Source organism: Polistes dominula, unplaced genomic scaffold (assembly GCF_049000335.1).
Source record: "Polistes dominula isolate Pdom_NZ unplaced genomic scaffold, Pdom_raw_medaka contig_79, whole genome shotgun sequence".
NCBI classification, from domain to species: Eukaryota; Metazoa; Arthropoda; class Insecta; order Hymenoptera; family Vespidae; genus Polistes; species Polistes dominula.
The window spans coordinates 6,024,450-6,040,458 of record NW_028300916.1 but is presented as its reverse complement, the minus strand read 5'-3'; the positions used below and the strand labels follow the sequence as shown (position 1 = coordinate 6,040,458).

The window sequence follows — 16,009 nt, the reverse complement described above, 5'->3', positions numbered from 1 at the left end:
AGTCATATAAAAGTCATATAAACAATATTAAATAAAAGAATTTTCATATAGAGAACAACGTGCCAGTCTGAAGGGGAATTTTGAGGAAGACGGGTGCTCCCTCCGTTCGGATATACTCAGTGCTTGTAAACAATGCATATATGTACATTGGTTTAAACATTCCATACCTTTTAACGAATATTAAATAGAAAATAATTTTAATATGAATATTATTGCACCGGTAAATAGAGATTTGATAAAAATAAATAAAGAATTGAATTGAAAAGTTCATTTGCGAATTGGATGATTTACATATATGTCAGGCTAATTGCATCATTTGATTGTACTCAATTTGATTGATACTAAAAATTAAATATAATTATTTAAAATTTTATTATACAATATAATAACTATATATACTATATATATATATATATATATATATATATATATATATATATACTATCATATACCATCAGAGAATAGTGTATTCTGTAATACTATTGTATCCTCATCCCGTCAAGTGCCTACTCTCGCCCTCTGGTGGTCACAGTACTAACTAACACAAGATTATTTTGGTTGGCCGGAAAGTGAACTTTTTAGATACTATATACTTCTATATTCTTTACTAATATTACTAGATTTCTATTTTACCGACGGGTCATTCTCTTTCTCACTCGAGGAAGGAAATCGTTCCAACTTCTCGCTTGTTTTCAAGAACACTTTTTTGTGAAGGGGTTGAGGCACAAAGATGGTGGCCTCCTTTCGTTTCTCTTTCCGTTTATATAGTTTAATTTAAAAACGTTTACTTGGTCACGATTGAGTCATGTCGAAAGCCTAATCGAAGTTTTCTTATTGATTATTGAGAAAAACTGTTTAAATTTTCTCCTGTCGATATATTTTATATATACTAAGTGAAACGCGTGTTATAAAGTCGCGTGCGGTGTGCGTTGTACGTTCATAACCTAATATTTAGAAAGTTTGTGTGTTCAGTTCGGAAATTTCAGTTGAGAAACGATGGCAATGAACGAAGATATTAATTTTGCTGAGCTTTGTAGGCTCTGTTCATTGAAAGGAAGCCAACACTTACATATATTTGATAAAGAAGGCGAACAACGACAATTACATTATAAAATACGTTCCTGCCTTTCCTCCTCGGTAAGTTTCATTTCAAATTTTTCCAAGATAACGAATTTATATCTTTTATTTTATTATTTTTACATATATCTATTCCTTTTTTTTTTTTTTACTGTAAAACATTCAATTGATCGTTTGTTCTTTTACAATTATATCTAATACTATAACTTATGAATTCATAATTAAGTATGCTTTATATTTTCATAACAAATTTGATTATGCTTTATAACGTATAATGTATAAAAAAAAAGCATAATCAAATTTGTTATGAAAAATATGTGCAGTACTTTGAACCAAAAAAAGTGTATTTTCTTTCTTCAATAGAAATATTTAAGATTGATCAAATTCATCATAAGATGATATATCGAATGAAAAATATGTTATTAAAATGATCATATAATAAATAGCCATCTATTATCGATAACAATGTCCAATTATTAAGCTTGAAATCATACGCTTTGGGTCAAGCTGATAAGTTGCATCTTAACGAAGTTCTTAAGAGTATTAGACTGAATCTAATATTATTATATTTGTTACAGATATCTAAGGATGATTCCCTTCCAAAAATCATTTGTCAGAAATGCCTTTCAAAATTGGAAATGTTCTATGAATTTCGTTTGACCTGCATAACTACAGAATCGCTGTTGAAAAATTATGCAGATAGTATGAAGAATCTTGTATCGGTAACCAATCTGGTGAGACAAAGACACGAGTACTCTTTTATGCTGCTTTTTTTATCTTTAATGCTTCAATGCTTTAATAATTCAATTAGAGTACACTTATGCTTTCATTTTATATTTCTTATGTTTTTATATGAAGTATAACAGTTTACCTTATATTTTAACAATGCAATCAAATAATTTAAGAAACACGCATAAAAGGTTATCAGATTACAATTGAAATTTACCTATCATCGATTCATCTCCAATAACGATGAAGTTTAATACCAAAAAGAGATATTAGCAATGTTTTTATACAATGTATCAAAGTTTGCCTTGATTTTGTAAAAGAGTATGATCAAAAGAACCTAAAAACCTATATAAAGATAAATATATACACGTTATAAACTTGAAAAGAGCATTAAAGGCAAAAACCTGCACATCAAAATATTAATTTCATTTTTGCCTGGAAAAAAGAAAGAGAGAGAGAGAGAGAGAGAGAAAGAGAGAGAAAATAAGAGAAAGAGAAGGAAAGAGGTACTCGACGTCGTTGCGCAGAGTTCACTCGTTCACGGGCCGTTTGTTTTATTATTGAAATGCATTGGAAAAGCAGCTTGTGAAGAATGAAGAGAATAAAAAATCCTTCAGTTTAAACTCATAAAAAGAAAAGCTGTTTTCCTCTCTCTTTCTCTCTCTGTCTCTCTTGTGGTAATAGTGGTAGTTGTGGTGATGATTGTGGTGTGTGGGACATGCTGCTGCTGCACTCTCGTACCTATGCACAAAACGTGGAAGTCAGATTGAGTTGTGGTGGGAGAAGGTGAAGGAAGGAGGTGAGGAATAGGTTGGTGATGTTATGTGGGAATGAAGGAGGAGGAGGAGGAGGAGTGCAAGGGCGCAAAAGAGGGCCGCTTATGCGATCGGTAGCCGGAGGTCCTTGATTCTTTCCCTCTTTGCCCTCCTCACAGAACACCCTCGTTTTCGTTCTATCGTTCGACCAAGCAGGATCTCGATAATTCCACCCTCACACAAACGCGTGAGATTTCTGGGTGGGTTGGTGGATACACGCAGGGAGGGGGAGATGAGTTGGATGACGAAGGGACGGTGAAGGGGAGGGAGAGTTAACCGTCGTCGCGGCGCTATTGATCGGCCGTGGACTCTGCTAGGCTACGTCGTGTACGGAAAGCGAAAGTCTCTCCTTCGGCTCGTCGTTGTCTACGTTCCTCTTTCTCCCTTCTACTCATCCATCCTTTCCCTCATCTCCCCTCATCATGTCTCTGTTACAGTATATATATTTTATCTTTGTCGGTGTTGGCTAGACACATGTGCGTTTGAAACGTAACATCGGTGAGAGTTTAAATGAGAATACTGAGCTCGTTTCTCGGATCATAGATACGTGGATTGTAATTTGAAAAAAAAAAAAAAAAAAAAAACAATTGTTTTAGGCTTGAAACATTTCTTTGTAATATTTGATTAGTGAAGTTGAAATCTTTGTGACGAAATTTCTCAAATGAATTTAGTAGTTCACATTTAAACATTTCTATATGTGAATATATATAAATGCATATTTGGTCATTCCTTTGATCTCTTTTGGTTTGAAAACGTTTAAAATACGGCCGGTTCCCGGGCAGGCCGGACAGACGGACGGATCTCCACGTATCCCCACGCATCCTCCTCCTCCTCCTCCTCTTCTCGTCTGCTCCGCTCCGAGCATCTTCCGATCGGCGTACCCCCTCCCTGACACCCTCAGACGGTCTATCTTTCTCTCTCTCTCTCTTTCTAGTTCGGTCGTCCGATTTCTCCCGGGCACAGGTGTAGCGAGAAAGGAGGCCTGGCTAACTGGCTGTGCCAGCCCTGTATTTTCTCTATCTTTCTCTCTCACGCTCATTCACTATTTTTCTCTTTCTCGACCCTTCGAAAACCTGTTTCGATTCCAGGGATAGCCCGGATTGCTCGCGATCGGTCGGCCTCGCTCGTAAATGCGTGTATAAGAGTCTACCTCGAGTAATAAAGAAAGAAAAAGAATAGAAGAAAAGATCATCCAGACTCCTCCGTATTCTGTCCCTTTCATATTATCTATCTCTTTCTATTTCACGTCAGTGTTTGTGCTAACAATTCAGCACGTCGTCGTTGTCGTTGTCGTCGTCGTCGTCGTCGCCGTCGTCGTTGTCGTCGTTGCGACGTCGTCCCTATAAGAGGAGAACTCTCGTCGAGTCTCCCTTTCTCTCGCCCTTCTCTTACTCCCTCCCTCAATGTCAGTGTCAAGGTCAACGGGCCGACGCACCGCGACGACAACGAGACGCTACTGATCCTACCCTTCGTCATCGTCGTCGTCGTCTTCGTCATCATCATCAGAGTCATAGTCGTCCCTTTCGTTCCGTGACAATCAACAAATCTGTCATTCCCTATTCCTTTCTTTGTTTCTTTTTTATGATTTCACATTCGTTCATGCGTTTATTTATTTATACACACACGTATATATCCATATATACATAAGCATGCATTGATGATAGGGAAAGAAATCCCGTTGGAAGAACCGCAAAGCTGTCCTGGGGAAATGCAGAAAGTGCAAGTAAAATGCTTGACAGGAAACGTGAAGAACTAAGCATGCACATGCGTAAACACATACGCATACATGTATCATATGTACTTATGTATAGAAGAAAAAGAGAAAAAAAGAAAGAAAGCAATGCAGAGCATACGTAGGTGCGCGCGTGCGTACGTACGGCATGCATGCGTGGCCACCCATAAGTTCTTTGCTTCACTCACGCAGCTTAACGTACACACACGCAAAGGCTAGACGTGGCGTGCGACGCAGGCGCGTTTCTCTCTCACTCTTTCTCTCTCTCGCTTACTCTTTAGTGGGGTGCATTCCGAACGGGGACCTTCCCCCTATTCGATATCGTTACGCTGCTGCATCCGTGTGTCACCCGCCATCTTCCCCTTCTCTTTCGTCTGCTACCTTTTTCCCTCTCTCTCTCTCTCTCTCTCTCTTTCCCATTTATTTTGTTGTGTGCTACGTGTATATATATATATATATATATAAAGGAGAGAGATATATCCCTCTCTTTCTCATTTTGTATGTGGAGTAGGTCTCTCTTTCTCTCTCTCCGTTTTATTTTGGATGTGTGCTTTGGATATATGTTTCTCTCTCTTTATCCCTGTTTTTCATGTAGCTCTTTCTCTGTTTCTCTCTGTTTCACTCTGTTTGGTTGGTTGGTTGGTTGGTGATATCCGTGTCTATCTTTGTTACTCTTGAAGAGAGGTTTGTCGGTGTTTCTCTCTCCTCTCTCTCTCTCTCCTCTCTCTCTCTTACTATAGTAGTCTAGCGACGACGCGCCGTTGGTGGCGGCGGGGTGGAAGAGCCAGTCGGTTTTTTCGTCTCTTTGTCCTTGCATCCTCCCGCGCCTGGAATCGGCGGGCAGCTCAGCGCGCGGTACGCTCTTTCGGAAGCCCTCTTTCCCTCTCGTAACGTCGCAAGAGAGATTCTTTCGTCGCGTCGCGGAAAGAAGGGTCCGGTTGGTTCCCTCCAACAGTGTCGTCGGCTGGTACTCCTCTACTATACTTCTTTCTCTCTCTCTTTCTCTCTCTTTCTCTCTTTTTCTTTCTTTCTCTTTCTCTTTCTCTTTCTCTTCCTCTATCTTTTCTTTAGCCTTATCTTTCTCTTTCTTGCTTTTTTCATCTCTTGCTTTTTCAAGTTCAAGGTACGAAAGAAAAATTCATCGAAATTTTCTTTTGGAGATAAATCTTTCCCTTTCCCTCGCCCCTCTTTTTTTTCTCTTCTTTTTCTCTTCTTTTTCTTTTTAATACTTTATCGAAAAAAATTCGTTTCGAAGAGAAGAAGCATAGTCATCGTTATCGTCATCATTATCGTCATCGTCATCGTCATCGTCATCGTCATCGCCATCGTCATCGTCATTGTCATTGTTTCGTGAATTATATTTGGTAAATCCCATGTGAGTTTCTTGATTACACGTCGTCTCTTTTTGTTTATACCGATACGAATTTTGTCATCGTTCCTTCGCTTTTTATCGGTTAAAATCGTTTTGAGGATAACGGAGAAATATTTGAAGAAGTGTATTCTCAATGTGCCGTCAGGATTACATTCTACTATTATCATCGATTTTGGATTTTCAAGGAATTTTCTCGATCTCTGGCCACGTTACATCGTACTTTGGATATTGCTGACTGGATCACCTGAATTTTTCTTACAACGCGATCGTTAGTATTTTTTCTATCATTTTGTATATCATAAAATCATGCATTAGGAACGGTGATTTACAAATAGAATCAATTAAACTATTCCTATTAGTAAGTTTGTATTTATTTAGGATCGACAAAATTTGTTCCATTGGTTAACTTGTATTGACCAATCAATCACTGATCTCGTTATGTTACGAAAATAAAATTTGATCGATTACTAATTATTTACTAATTATTTACAATACGTTTGTTAGTATGAATTTCTTAAATTGTTTAATTGTTGAATTGAAATGAGTGAGTGAGTTCATTTTATTTGATTTTCCTATTTTGATAATAAACGATAACGTTTGATAATTAAAAGATAATCATTTAAAATACATGTTAATAATTTGTTAGTTTGCCTTTACTAAATTAACATAATATGCATCTTACTGGTTAATTTGTTTTTCGATCAATCACTGGTATCGTAACAGGAAGAAAATAGAATTCATTCAATGAATAATTACTTAGATCTTTAGAGTATCAATTTTACAAATCTTTTTGTTAATTGAACAACTGAAATTTCCTTATTGTTTCATATTTTTTGAAACATTGCAGATTAATCGACAATTTAGGAAGACAAAATTAAATACAAACATTTCGACCTATTGATAATCCTTTTTATAGTTTGACCTAATAATTTATCTTATTAATCATCAGATCCTAATTAATAAAATTGAAAATTTAGCTAATGATAAGTTTTATTTTTTTAAATGTTTATTTAACGTCAAATATCATTGTATACTTGAAATGATAAAATAAGTTTGAACTTGTCCCCGAAAGAAGCACGGAAAAATGTTTGACCCTGTGTACATTTCGCTCTCTTCACCTCCTTCACCTCCTTTCCCATATCTTTCTTTTCGGTCATCGTTCTTTTCCCGAGGACCTTGACGGCATACACAAGCGAAGCCATCGTGTGTATATAATATATCGAGACGACAACTACCAACGCGGTTCTTAACTTTTTCTCAGCTTTTTCTCAACTTTTTCTCAGCTAAACCTCTTATCGATCCGTGAGAAAGATAGAAACCATTTTTTCTTATATTTTCATCTTTCTTTTTACATTTAGTAAATTTATCTTTACCATTTTCCCATTAATATATGAATTATTTTTATTTTATTCTATACGATTATGTTATTTTTAGTTGCACGTGTAATAATTAAAAAGCACGTGATCGAAAAGTATATTTTTCAATTTAAAACAAAAAATATCATTTTTGCATAAATAATGTTTTTTAATTTTATTACTTTTATATATGTATATATATATAATTTATTTTATTCTCGAGTTTGTGTATATTATATTTTTGGAATATCGATGTTTGAAATAGCTCGTAAAGATTAAAGTGATTCACGTATTACGTCGATTGTCTGCGCGGAATTTTTAAACGTCGTAAAATTTCATTTCGTTGAATATATTGCTTATTAATCCCTATTGACGTTTTATTGCTCGTTTTTCATCAGGATTATTAAAAATTATTCTCATAAATACGAGTAGTTCGAATCGTCGAGGTAGGTCTTAAAACGAGGATTTATTTTTTTTCCTTTTTTTTTATTTAATCAACATATCATTTATTTGTTTTACTAGAACAATTTTTATGAAATGTCATTGTGATCAATTTTTCGATAAAACATTTGTTTCCTATGATAATTAAATAATATAAGCTTGACGATTTTATTTGAATCCTGACGCAACCCTAATATTTCATTTCGCAGAATAGCGACAAAGATAAGATGTCAAACGGTGGACAACAGCAAAGAACGGCGTACGTGGAAGCCCATGCTGCAATCCAGCAACACATGGCACAGCAAGCCGCCCAGGCGAGACTGACAGGTCCAGTTCCACCTACTAACCCACAGGTTCCTAATCCTACATTCACTTTACCTGACGATGGTCTCGGATACGACGATGGTGTTCGTGTTCTTCGTTCTATTGGCACTTGGTAAAGCTTAACTTCATAGTTATAAACATACATTTTATCTTTAATCCTAAATCATTACCATAATTATTTTTATTGGGTTACATAGGTCACCTGATTATTCGGCAGTAATGAGACCAGGTGGAGTGATGCCTGCATTTCCTGGCTCAACAGAACAACAATTTCCAAGTTCACGAGCCCCCTCGATCAATCAACCGCTTCGAACGACCAATAACGTAGGAATACGTCCAGGATCAGTATCCAAAGCTACCAATACCGGTGAACCCAACACAAAAGCATTCGCATGTACCGTATGTGGAAAAGGTTTGGCTCGTAAGGATAAATTGGTCATTCATATGCGCATACATACCGGAGAGAAGCCCTATTCCTGCGAGGTTTGCGGTTAGTACCTTCAAATAATGACATTTATCTTCATTTCTACTACATATATACACCAGTTTACAATTTCATTGCGGGAGTGGTATACATTTTGCAGGTAAAGCGTTCGCTCGTAGAGACAAATTGGTGATACATATGAACAAGCTTAGACATAGACCTGGAGCTACGACATTGTCTACACCTACGGCACCTAATACGGATCAACAACAGCAACAACAACAGCAGCAGCAGCAACAACAACAACAACAGCAGCAACAACAGCAACAACAACAAGCGTCACAACAACAACAACAGCAACAGCAACCACCTCGTCAAGATCCTGTTCATAAATTAAAAGAAGAACCTGTTAGTTGGGCTTGCGAATTATGCGGCAGAGTGTTAGCCACGCGAGATGAGTGGATGCAACATGCTCGGTAGGTTACTCGGAACCCTAAAAACAATAAAGACAATTTCACTAGAATATTCCTAAAATCTTTGAAAACTTTCTTTCTCGTTGTAGGTCACATTTGGAATCTTCTCCAGTACCGCCACAACACGCAGCCCCTTATTTTCCTGCCTCGGTTCCGCCGCCACAGCCGTACTCATCAGAAAGGCATTTTTGTTTGATGTGTCGCACGGATTTCACGGATAAAGCGGAATTCATGTTCCACGTTCGCACTCATTTTGATCCACACACTAGCCAACAAACTCAACAACATTCTAGTGGAAAACAAGGAAGTGACCCGGCAACAGCTGAACTGATTGCTCGTGGTCTGGTTGATGCCTCGGGTATATGCAGCTAGAACTACACCGCCTCATCAAGTCGTTTTACCGTCGATCCGTGTCTTACCATAGTACAAGTACTCCATTGAATTTCGACCAGAAATCGTGCATAGATTTGTCATGCGTTATTGTAATTATAATGGTATATATATATATATATATATATTTATATGTAGGATTTTCAGGTCAAGATAGCAATCTTCATCTTAAATGAACAAATTGTTATCTTCACCTGAAAAACTTATATATATGCATATATATATATATATATATATATACACACACCAACATACACCGTACTATACACACACATACACAATCAATATATATAAATATATATAAAACAATGTTTTAATTACGAATATGAACAAGCAACGAACGCTTGTTCAATCGAGGCAATTTTTGTTTTGCTAAGCTTTATTATCTTCTTATTACGATAACAAAATATTTTCCAAATATTTTTGAACTTTGAATCTTTTCATTTGCGATCATTGCGTAGGCCACCACAGCTAAATCCGTTATAGGCGGGATGATATTAAAGTTCTTATGAATTTGAGAAAATAATAGTAATAGTAATAATGATAAATATAATATTATTAATTATAACAATTATAATAATAATATTAATAATATTAATAATATTAATGATATTAATGATATTAATGATAATAATATTGAAAATATTTAGATACTAACGCGATATATCGACACGTTGGGAGTTATTGCTATTGCATCGGTATTTAAATGTAATTTCTTAAAATAGTTCTACGTTCCTCTACGTACAATAAGCTTCTCGCTATCATCCTCAGCTATTATTGCAGTATCATCAGCTTTTAAAAAGACTCATTACCGGTCCGTTCAACTCACTACTGTTCCTTGCAAGTAATATACTCTTTGCGCATGTTTAGTTTAATCTATTTTTACTTTTTTCTTTTTTTCATTTTAGAAAATTTTTTCTTTTTAATCTTAATAAATTTTCTTGTATGTCCTAAATAATTTTTACCTTTAATTTTTTTATTTGCTTAATTGTTACTTCTACGAATTGGCATTTCCGATCAATTTTCGGAGATCATAAATATTTGTTTTATTTTTTTCAAATAAGTTCTATCTTGATCACATGTGTCCGAGTTATTACGAAGGAAGCTTGTGTGAGAATAGTATGATAATATTTATATGATTGTTTTTTTATCCTATTGTTTAATGACTTTAATTGTAATTAAATCCTGAGATAAACGGCTTACATGATCGTGTACTTAATAATAGAATACAGAACAAGTTGAAACTTCAATTGTTAGTAGTTTAACACAAAAGGGTATAAATCGTACTTTATACAAAATTGTAGTTTTTATTCGATCTTCAAATTTTATCTAATGCATAGATGGCGAATCTTTCTTATTTTTCTTTTTTTAATTCTGTTTTTAATGTATAAAGAGTCGAGTAATAACAATCAAAATCGTTCTAATTTTTAACAATTTAGCGATAATAATTTAGTACTTTTTTTTTTTTTTTATAAACAATTTGTTCTGTTTGGCAAATAAATATGTGAGTGGATTAAAAAGTTTTAAGTCTTCGTAACAATAACGAAACTTTTGTTTCTATATTAGCTTTTTCAACCCATTCATTTATTACAAATTTATTTCGTAATAATAATCATTAATAATAGTTAAAGCCGAGTTAGTTAAAATTAGAGAATATTTACGGGTCGTAAATACTTTCGTTTACTTTCCTCCGTGAATTATGGGATTTGCCATCATTGGTCCATAAATATGAAATAATTTATAAGCATAATTCTTACATCTAAAGAGAAATAATAAATGAAATCTTGTCACGAGGACAATAATTTAATAGTTTCTACCTTTCTCAATTTATCTTTTTCGAAAGATTTTATTTGATGGGTATTTTTTTTTCCTTCTCTTTGGAAGTTTTTTCTTTTTATATTATAATTCATTTGGAAAGTAAATATAAATTTCGCAATGGTTAAAATTAATGATTATTAATCATTCGATATATATATAAAACAAATGTTTTATAATATTGAAATATGATTATACCTCCTGAATTTGTTTTATTTCATTCTTCGACGAATGTGCATATACTGTGCCTAAAATTATCTTAAATGATTAAAAGGTATTCATTGTTATTCGTTGAAGAAAACACAAAACATTAAATACGGAACCGTATGATCTGATGTAGAATTATTAAATACTTAAAAATTTATAAAAAAAATACTTTATACTTAAATACGTATAAAGTGTTTTTTTACTACTGTAGTAACAAATTTCTGTTTATATGTAAGAATTATTGTATTTAAATTTATTTTATATCTCTCTCTTTCTATTTTGGAATATTACTTTTTTCTTTTCTTTTATTAAACTAACTTTTTTATATCTTACTTAATTTTCTTTCGTATTGTTTTTTTTTTTTTTTTTTTTTTTTAATAATTATTATTTCAAATTTTTATTTTAAATTTTGTCTTAATAACAGAGAAAGAATAACTGTGAATTTCATCTATGCATCGTTGCCTCTTAAAATGGAAGAAATAACAAAAAATAGCAGTTGTCTCCTAGGAATACATCTTTTTTTTATATCGTCAATGTCACGCGCAGCTAAATAATGCAGGATTCAGGTATAATTAAAATGACTGCCATAATCGATGACGAACGACACGAAATGTATACTCTCAAATATACCTTTATAAATAAAACGCGAATAAAAATAACGTGAAATACTTTTTTTTCTTTTTGTTATCTTTGTTTTTCAGCAAAGCTCCTTGTTCGCAAGGACGACGAACGATGCTTGTAAGTAGTAAAAGAAAAAGAATGTTTAATAAGTAAAATGAAAAAAATCCCACGACGATTTGCAACGTGACAACGAACAAACGAACAAACGAACAAACGAACGAACGAACGTACACGTTCTTCGTATGCGTTGTTATGGTATGCATTTTTTTACGGCCCACCTAACTGAGAACTACCGAGTTCCTGTTTCTCTGAAGGAGGTGGTTCACCTTGCCCATAAGCCGCACCCCTCTTGTCGTCTTGTCATAAGTACTTCAATATTCTTCCAATCTCTTCGTCATTATAACACTCCTTTTATTTCTTGTAGGTTTCACATTTATATTTTTATAAACACCCTACACACCCAACATCATTTTGGGTTTAATTTATTTATTAATTTATTTATTTCATTAATTTTCATTTAATATACATTTAGTAAGTTTAAAAATGTGATCCCCCCATAAGAAAGTTTTCAATTCTTCCGAGATTTGCACCTAATGCACTATATGTTAAACGCGACCGTGATTATTATTCACGAGTCTGTTGTAACGAGACAAACGATCTCTCACTTTTCTTCCGCAAGCTTCTAACGGTGCCTCTTATGTGTCCTTTACTTGATCTATGTTCAATCATGATAAGTGAAATTAGATATTAAAACAAGATTAGAATCGTTTATCTTTCATAATGTTCAAAGTTTAGATGTCTTAATAGAATTCATTTTTATTTAATAACGTTCCAAATTTAATCTCTTCAATCTAAAATATTACATAATACTACATTTTTGTATAAAGTACCATGTGATTTAGTTAATAGCATTTGAATTAGGAATGTCGGACAAACATCGTGATATATCGTGCACGATAGTAATGTGTTCGTAGATGAACATAAACGCGTTAGGATCAGAAAGTTCCCAGGAGTGTAAGTAGTTCATTACAACATCTTGGTAAAAGGTTACAGGATGAAAGTGAGTTTGACCTGATGAGAGAATGGTAATCCTAGGAAATACGGGCGTGGTCTTGAAGATTACAAAAAAAGTCAAAAGTTACGCGAGATATTTGATATGTTTTATTCTTTTCAAATTGATTCTTAAGAATGCAAAAAGAAAAACAAAAAGAAAAACAAAAAGAAAAGAACCGTGTGGAAATAAGTAGATTATATAAATTGTTGGTAATGTATTTTTCTTAATCAGTTAAGATCATGGACAAGGTCGTTGTTGCACTCGACTGATTCTACGATATGTTTGTGCATAATAAAACTATGAAGTATTATACTTATGGTTAGTATTTATAATTACAATTGTTTGATCTTTAACTTTTGCTAAAGGTGTAAGAAAATCCATCGGGTGTCCTGTTGAAATTAAGTTTACCGGGCGGATAGAATCTGTGCGGTGATGGTGGGGTTGTAATTTCGTTGTATCTTTGAATAGGTGCTCCTGGTGTAGGTTGATACTGTGGTCGGGGGCTAAACGAGGGTATAGATTGGATTTCCGGTGATGTGTATCGTGCCTGTGGACGATATTGATATTGGGGTTGGGGTTGGGCTTGATAGACGGCTCGTGGATCGTATTCCGGTTCAGCTCGTGTTTGATACTGGGCTGGAGGAGCTGGCCTATAAACTGGTGGGGGTGGAGGAGTCCTATAAGCTGGTACTTGTGCTGCTGGTGGTTTATAGTCAGGAGGATTATACTCTGGTAATGGCACGTACTCGGGTTGCGGTGGTATTTGTTGTGGTGGTACGGGAATGTGATCACCACTTGCCTATTCCCAAATAATAATGCATAACATTTGAATTCATTTTGTTTGTTTGTTTGTTTGTTTGTTTGTTTTAATATTTAATCGTAGGGTCTTACCTGAAAACCATTCTTTCCAGCTGTGTAAGTTACTGTACGCCTTTGGCCAGTTGGATCCACGTAAGAATAGGATCCACGACGATCACCGTTAACGTCACTTTCTTCCTTAAACTCCACACCATCTTCTTGAGTGTAGGCTGCACCAAAAGTGCCATCACCTGATAAATATCTCGCATCGCTTAAGATCGCTGCTTGTTGGTGCTCGCGCTGATATTGACAAGTTGTCAATACGGCAAAATATATCAATGATATCTACAAGCAATTAAAAGAAAAAAAACATTTTTTAAATATATATATTTGTTTTTTAATATCTTAATCCATTCGAGACCACTCGCACACCGTGTGTGCAATCACACTTAGCTATTATAAATTATTTTGAGTTATATATTCGTCGAAATAAACCTTTTTTTGTATAAATAGTATTTTTAAAATATAGAAAAACAAAATTTAGCATTGTAAATTGGCAATATAATAAAAAAAAAGAAATGGCTTTTTGAACCGTGTTCGAAAAAAATCGTAGTCTCGAAAGGATTAAAAAAAATGAATAATTTATTACAATAAAAATTGTTTTTTTTTTTTTTGAATAATATGTAGTATAATATGTAGGAAGTAACTTACGAGAGTTTGAACAACGAACATGTTGAAACATTGAAGGAAGGAGAGAAGAATAAGAATGATCGCAGAATAGGTGATCTCGTCGTTTTATATAGCAGATCGGATCTCGTACCCCTAAAAGACCTTGATGCTCGCCCTCGCGTTCGCCAACTTGCACTTTGCATCTCCTGCCCCTTCGACGATGCACCGAGAGTGCATCACAATTTTGCAATTGCATTTTTTCGTCATGGGTAACAAAAATACACAACTTTCCTCAATACCGATTAACGATAACGTAATAATTCTTAACCATCGATTGAAATAGTAGAAATCTATTGAACGTTATGAGAAGATAAAGTAGGAATCTGTTGAATATTTTGTTCAAACAAGCTTAGAATCAGTATGCAGGAAAGAAACCTTTTTTTTATACATATATATATATATATATATGAATGAGATGTATCTCGAAATGGAACGTTTGCGTAAGTACATTCTCCTCGTATGGCGTATCCTCTAATCGTGGCGAAATCAAAGTATCGATCTCAATCTTTTAAATTAATCTTACGGTAAGTATCCTTTAAGAGATTACAAGAATGATGAAACTAATTGTAAGATGGATTTACGATTAGACGTAAGCTCAACGAATACAAAAATTCATCCTTATTTCTCATACTATTAAAGGATAGCAAGTTATTAAACTTACTTTTTAGAATGTAATAACATACTAAATTATGCTATTTATTCCATGGCTGGTGGAATATTCACAATCAGACTTTCACCGGTACACGTTCTCTCGTAAAATATTCCTTTTTTTCTTGTTTTTTTTCGACTGAGCAATTTCACGCGGTTCTATCGGAAATATATTATGTTTCCGTGGTATTGACGGTTCTCATGAAAATGCGGATTATCAGCTTTCCACAATAACAGGCTGTAAAAGAAACCATACAAAGAGATATATGATTTTGATAGCGTCGTGCTCGGTGTAGCGTGAAAGTTCATGGCCGATCTTGAAGAATCCTTTAAGCACGAGCATGAACGCTTAATCTTTTAGTTTGTCTCATCCTCGTTTCTAAGAATCGATTTTCATTGATTTATTCTCTTATTTTATGTTCGTTACACACTTTGATACTGGGACTATAAAGGGGGTTGTTCGCAAAATAAATTTATAAATGTAATTTTTTAAATCGGTTTTATTTGTTTGAATAGAAAACATTATTATTGTATAATAATCGCGTGATATATTATAATTATCTAGTTTGGATTATTTACATTTTTCACTTGTAGAAAGCGGAAGCACGTTGTATATACGGAGAAAGGAAGAATTTGCGTCACGGATATGAACGTACTCGAGATAAGGAATAAAGGAATCGTTTCCTTGAAATATACGATTATTACTTACGTCCGATTTCAATAGCTAACCCCCTTGTTTCATTTAATATATATCTTGAGTAATATTTCATTTAATTAATTATTTAAAATTACTATTGGGAAAGAGAGAGAGAGGAGAGTGATCTCATTGTAGATTGAATTATTTCAACAGATATTAATGTTATTCCTTCTTTATATATATATATATATATATATATATATATATATATATACACAAGAAAATAACAAACGACCCTCAACGTAGTATAAAAAAAACTGTTTCTATGTCGGGTTCCAAACTTTTCAACCCATCTACGTATAAAATCC

General features: G+C 34.1%; 2 protein-coding genes across 2 annotated transcripts; one reads left to right on the top strand and one right to left on the bottom strand.

Annotated features, from left to right (window-relative positions):
* The first annotated feature begins 695 nt into the window (after positions 1 to 695).
* Positions 696 to 11,822, top strand: LOC107067157 (uncharacterized). Its single transcript, XM_015322405.2, has 6 exons — positions 696 to 1,137; positions 1,656 to 1,811; positions 7,731 to 7,957; positions 8,043 to 8,335; positions 8,430 to 8,745; positions 8,832 to 11,822. Exons 1-6 carry the CDS (start codon positions 997 to 999, stop codon positions 9,112 to 9,114), a joined length of 1,416 nt encoding a protein of 471 aa, XP_015177891.1. The 5' UTR covers positions 696 to 996; the 3' UTR covers positions 9,115 to 11,822.
* CPR19 (cuticular protein 19) lies at positions 11,492 to 14,797 on the bottom strand. The gene is made up of 3 exons (XM_015322409.2): positions 14,339 to 14,797; positions 13,721 to 13,972; positions 11,492 to 13,628 (listed from the first exon to the last, which is right to left on the bottom strand). Exons 1-3 carry the CDS (start codon positions 14,357 to 14,359, stop codon positions 13,179 to 13,181), a joined length of 723 nt encoding a protein of 240 aa, XP_015177895.1. The 5' UTR covers positions 14,360 to 14,797; the 3' UTR covers positions 11,492 to 13,178.
* Between the last annotated feature and the right edge of the window lie 1,212 nt (positions 14,798 to 16,009).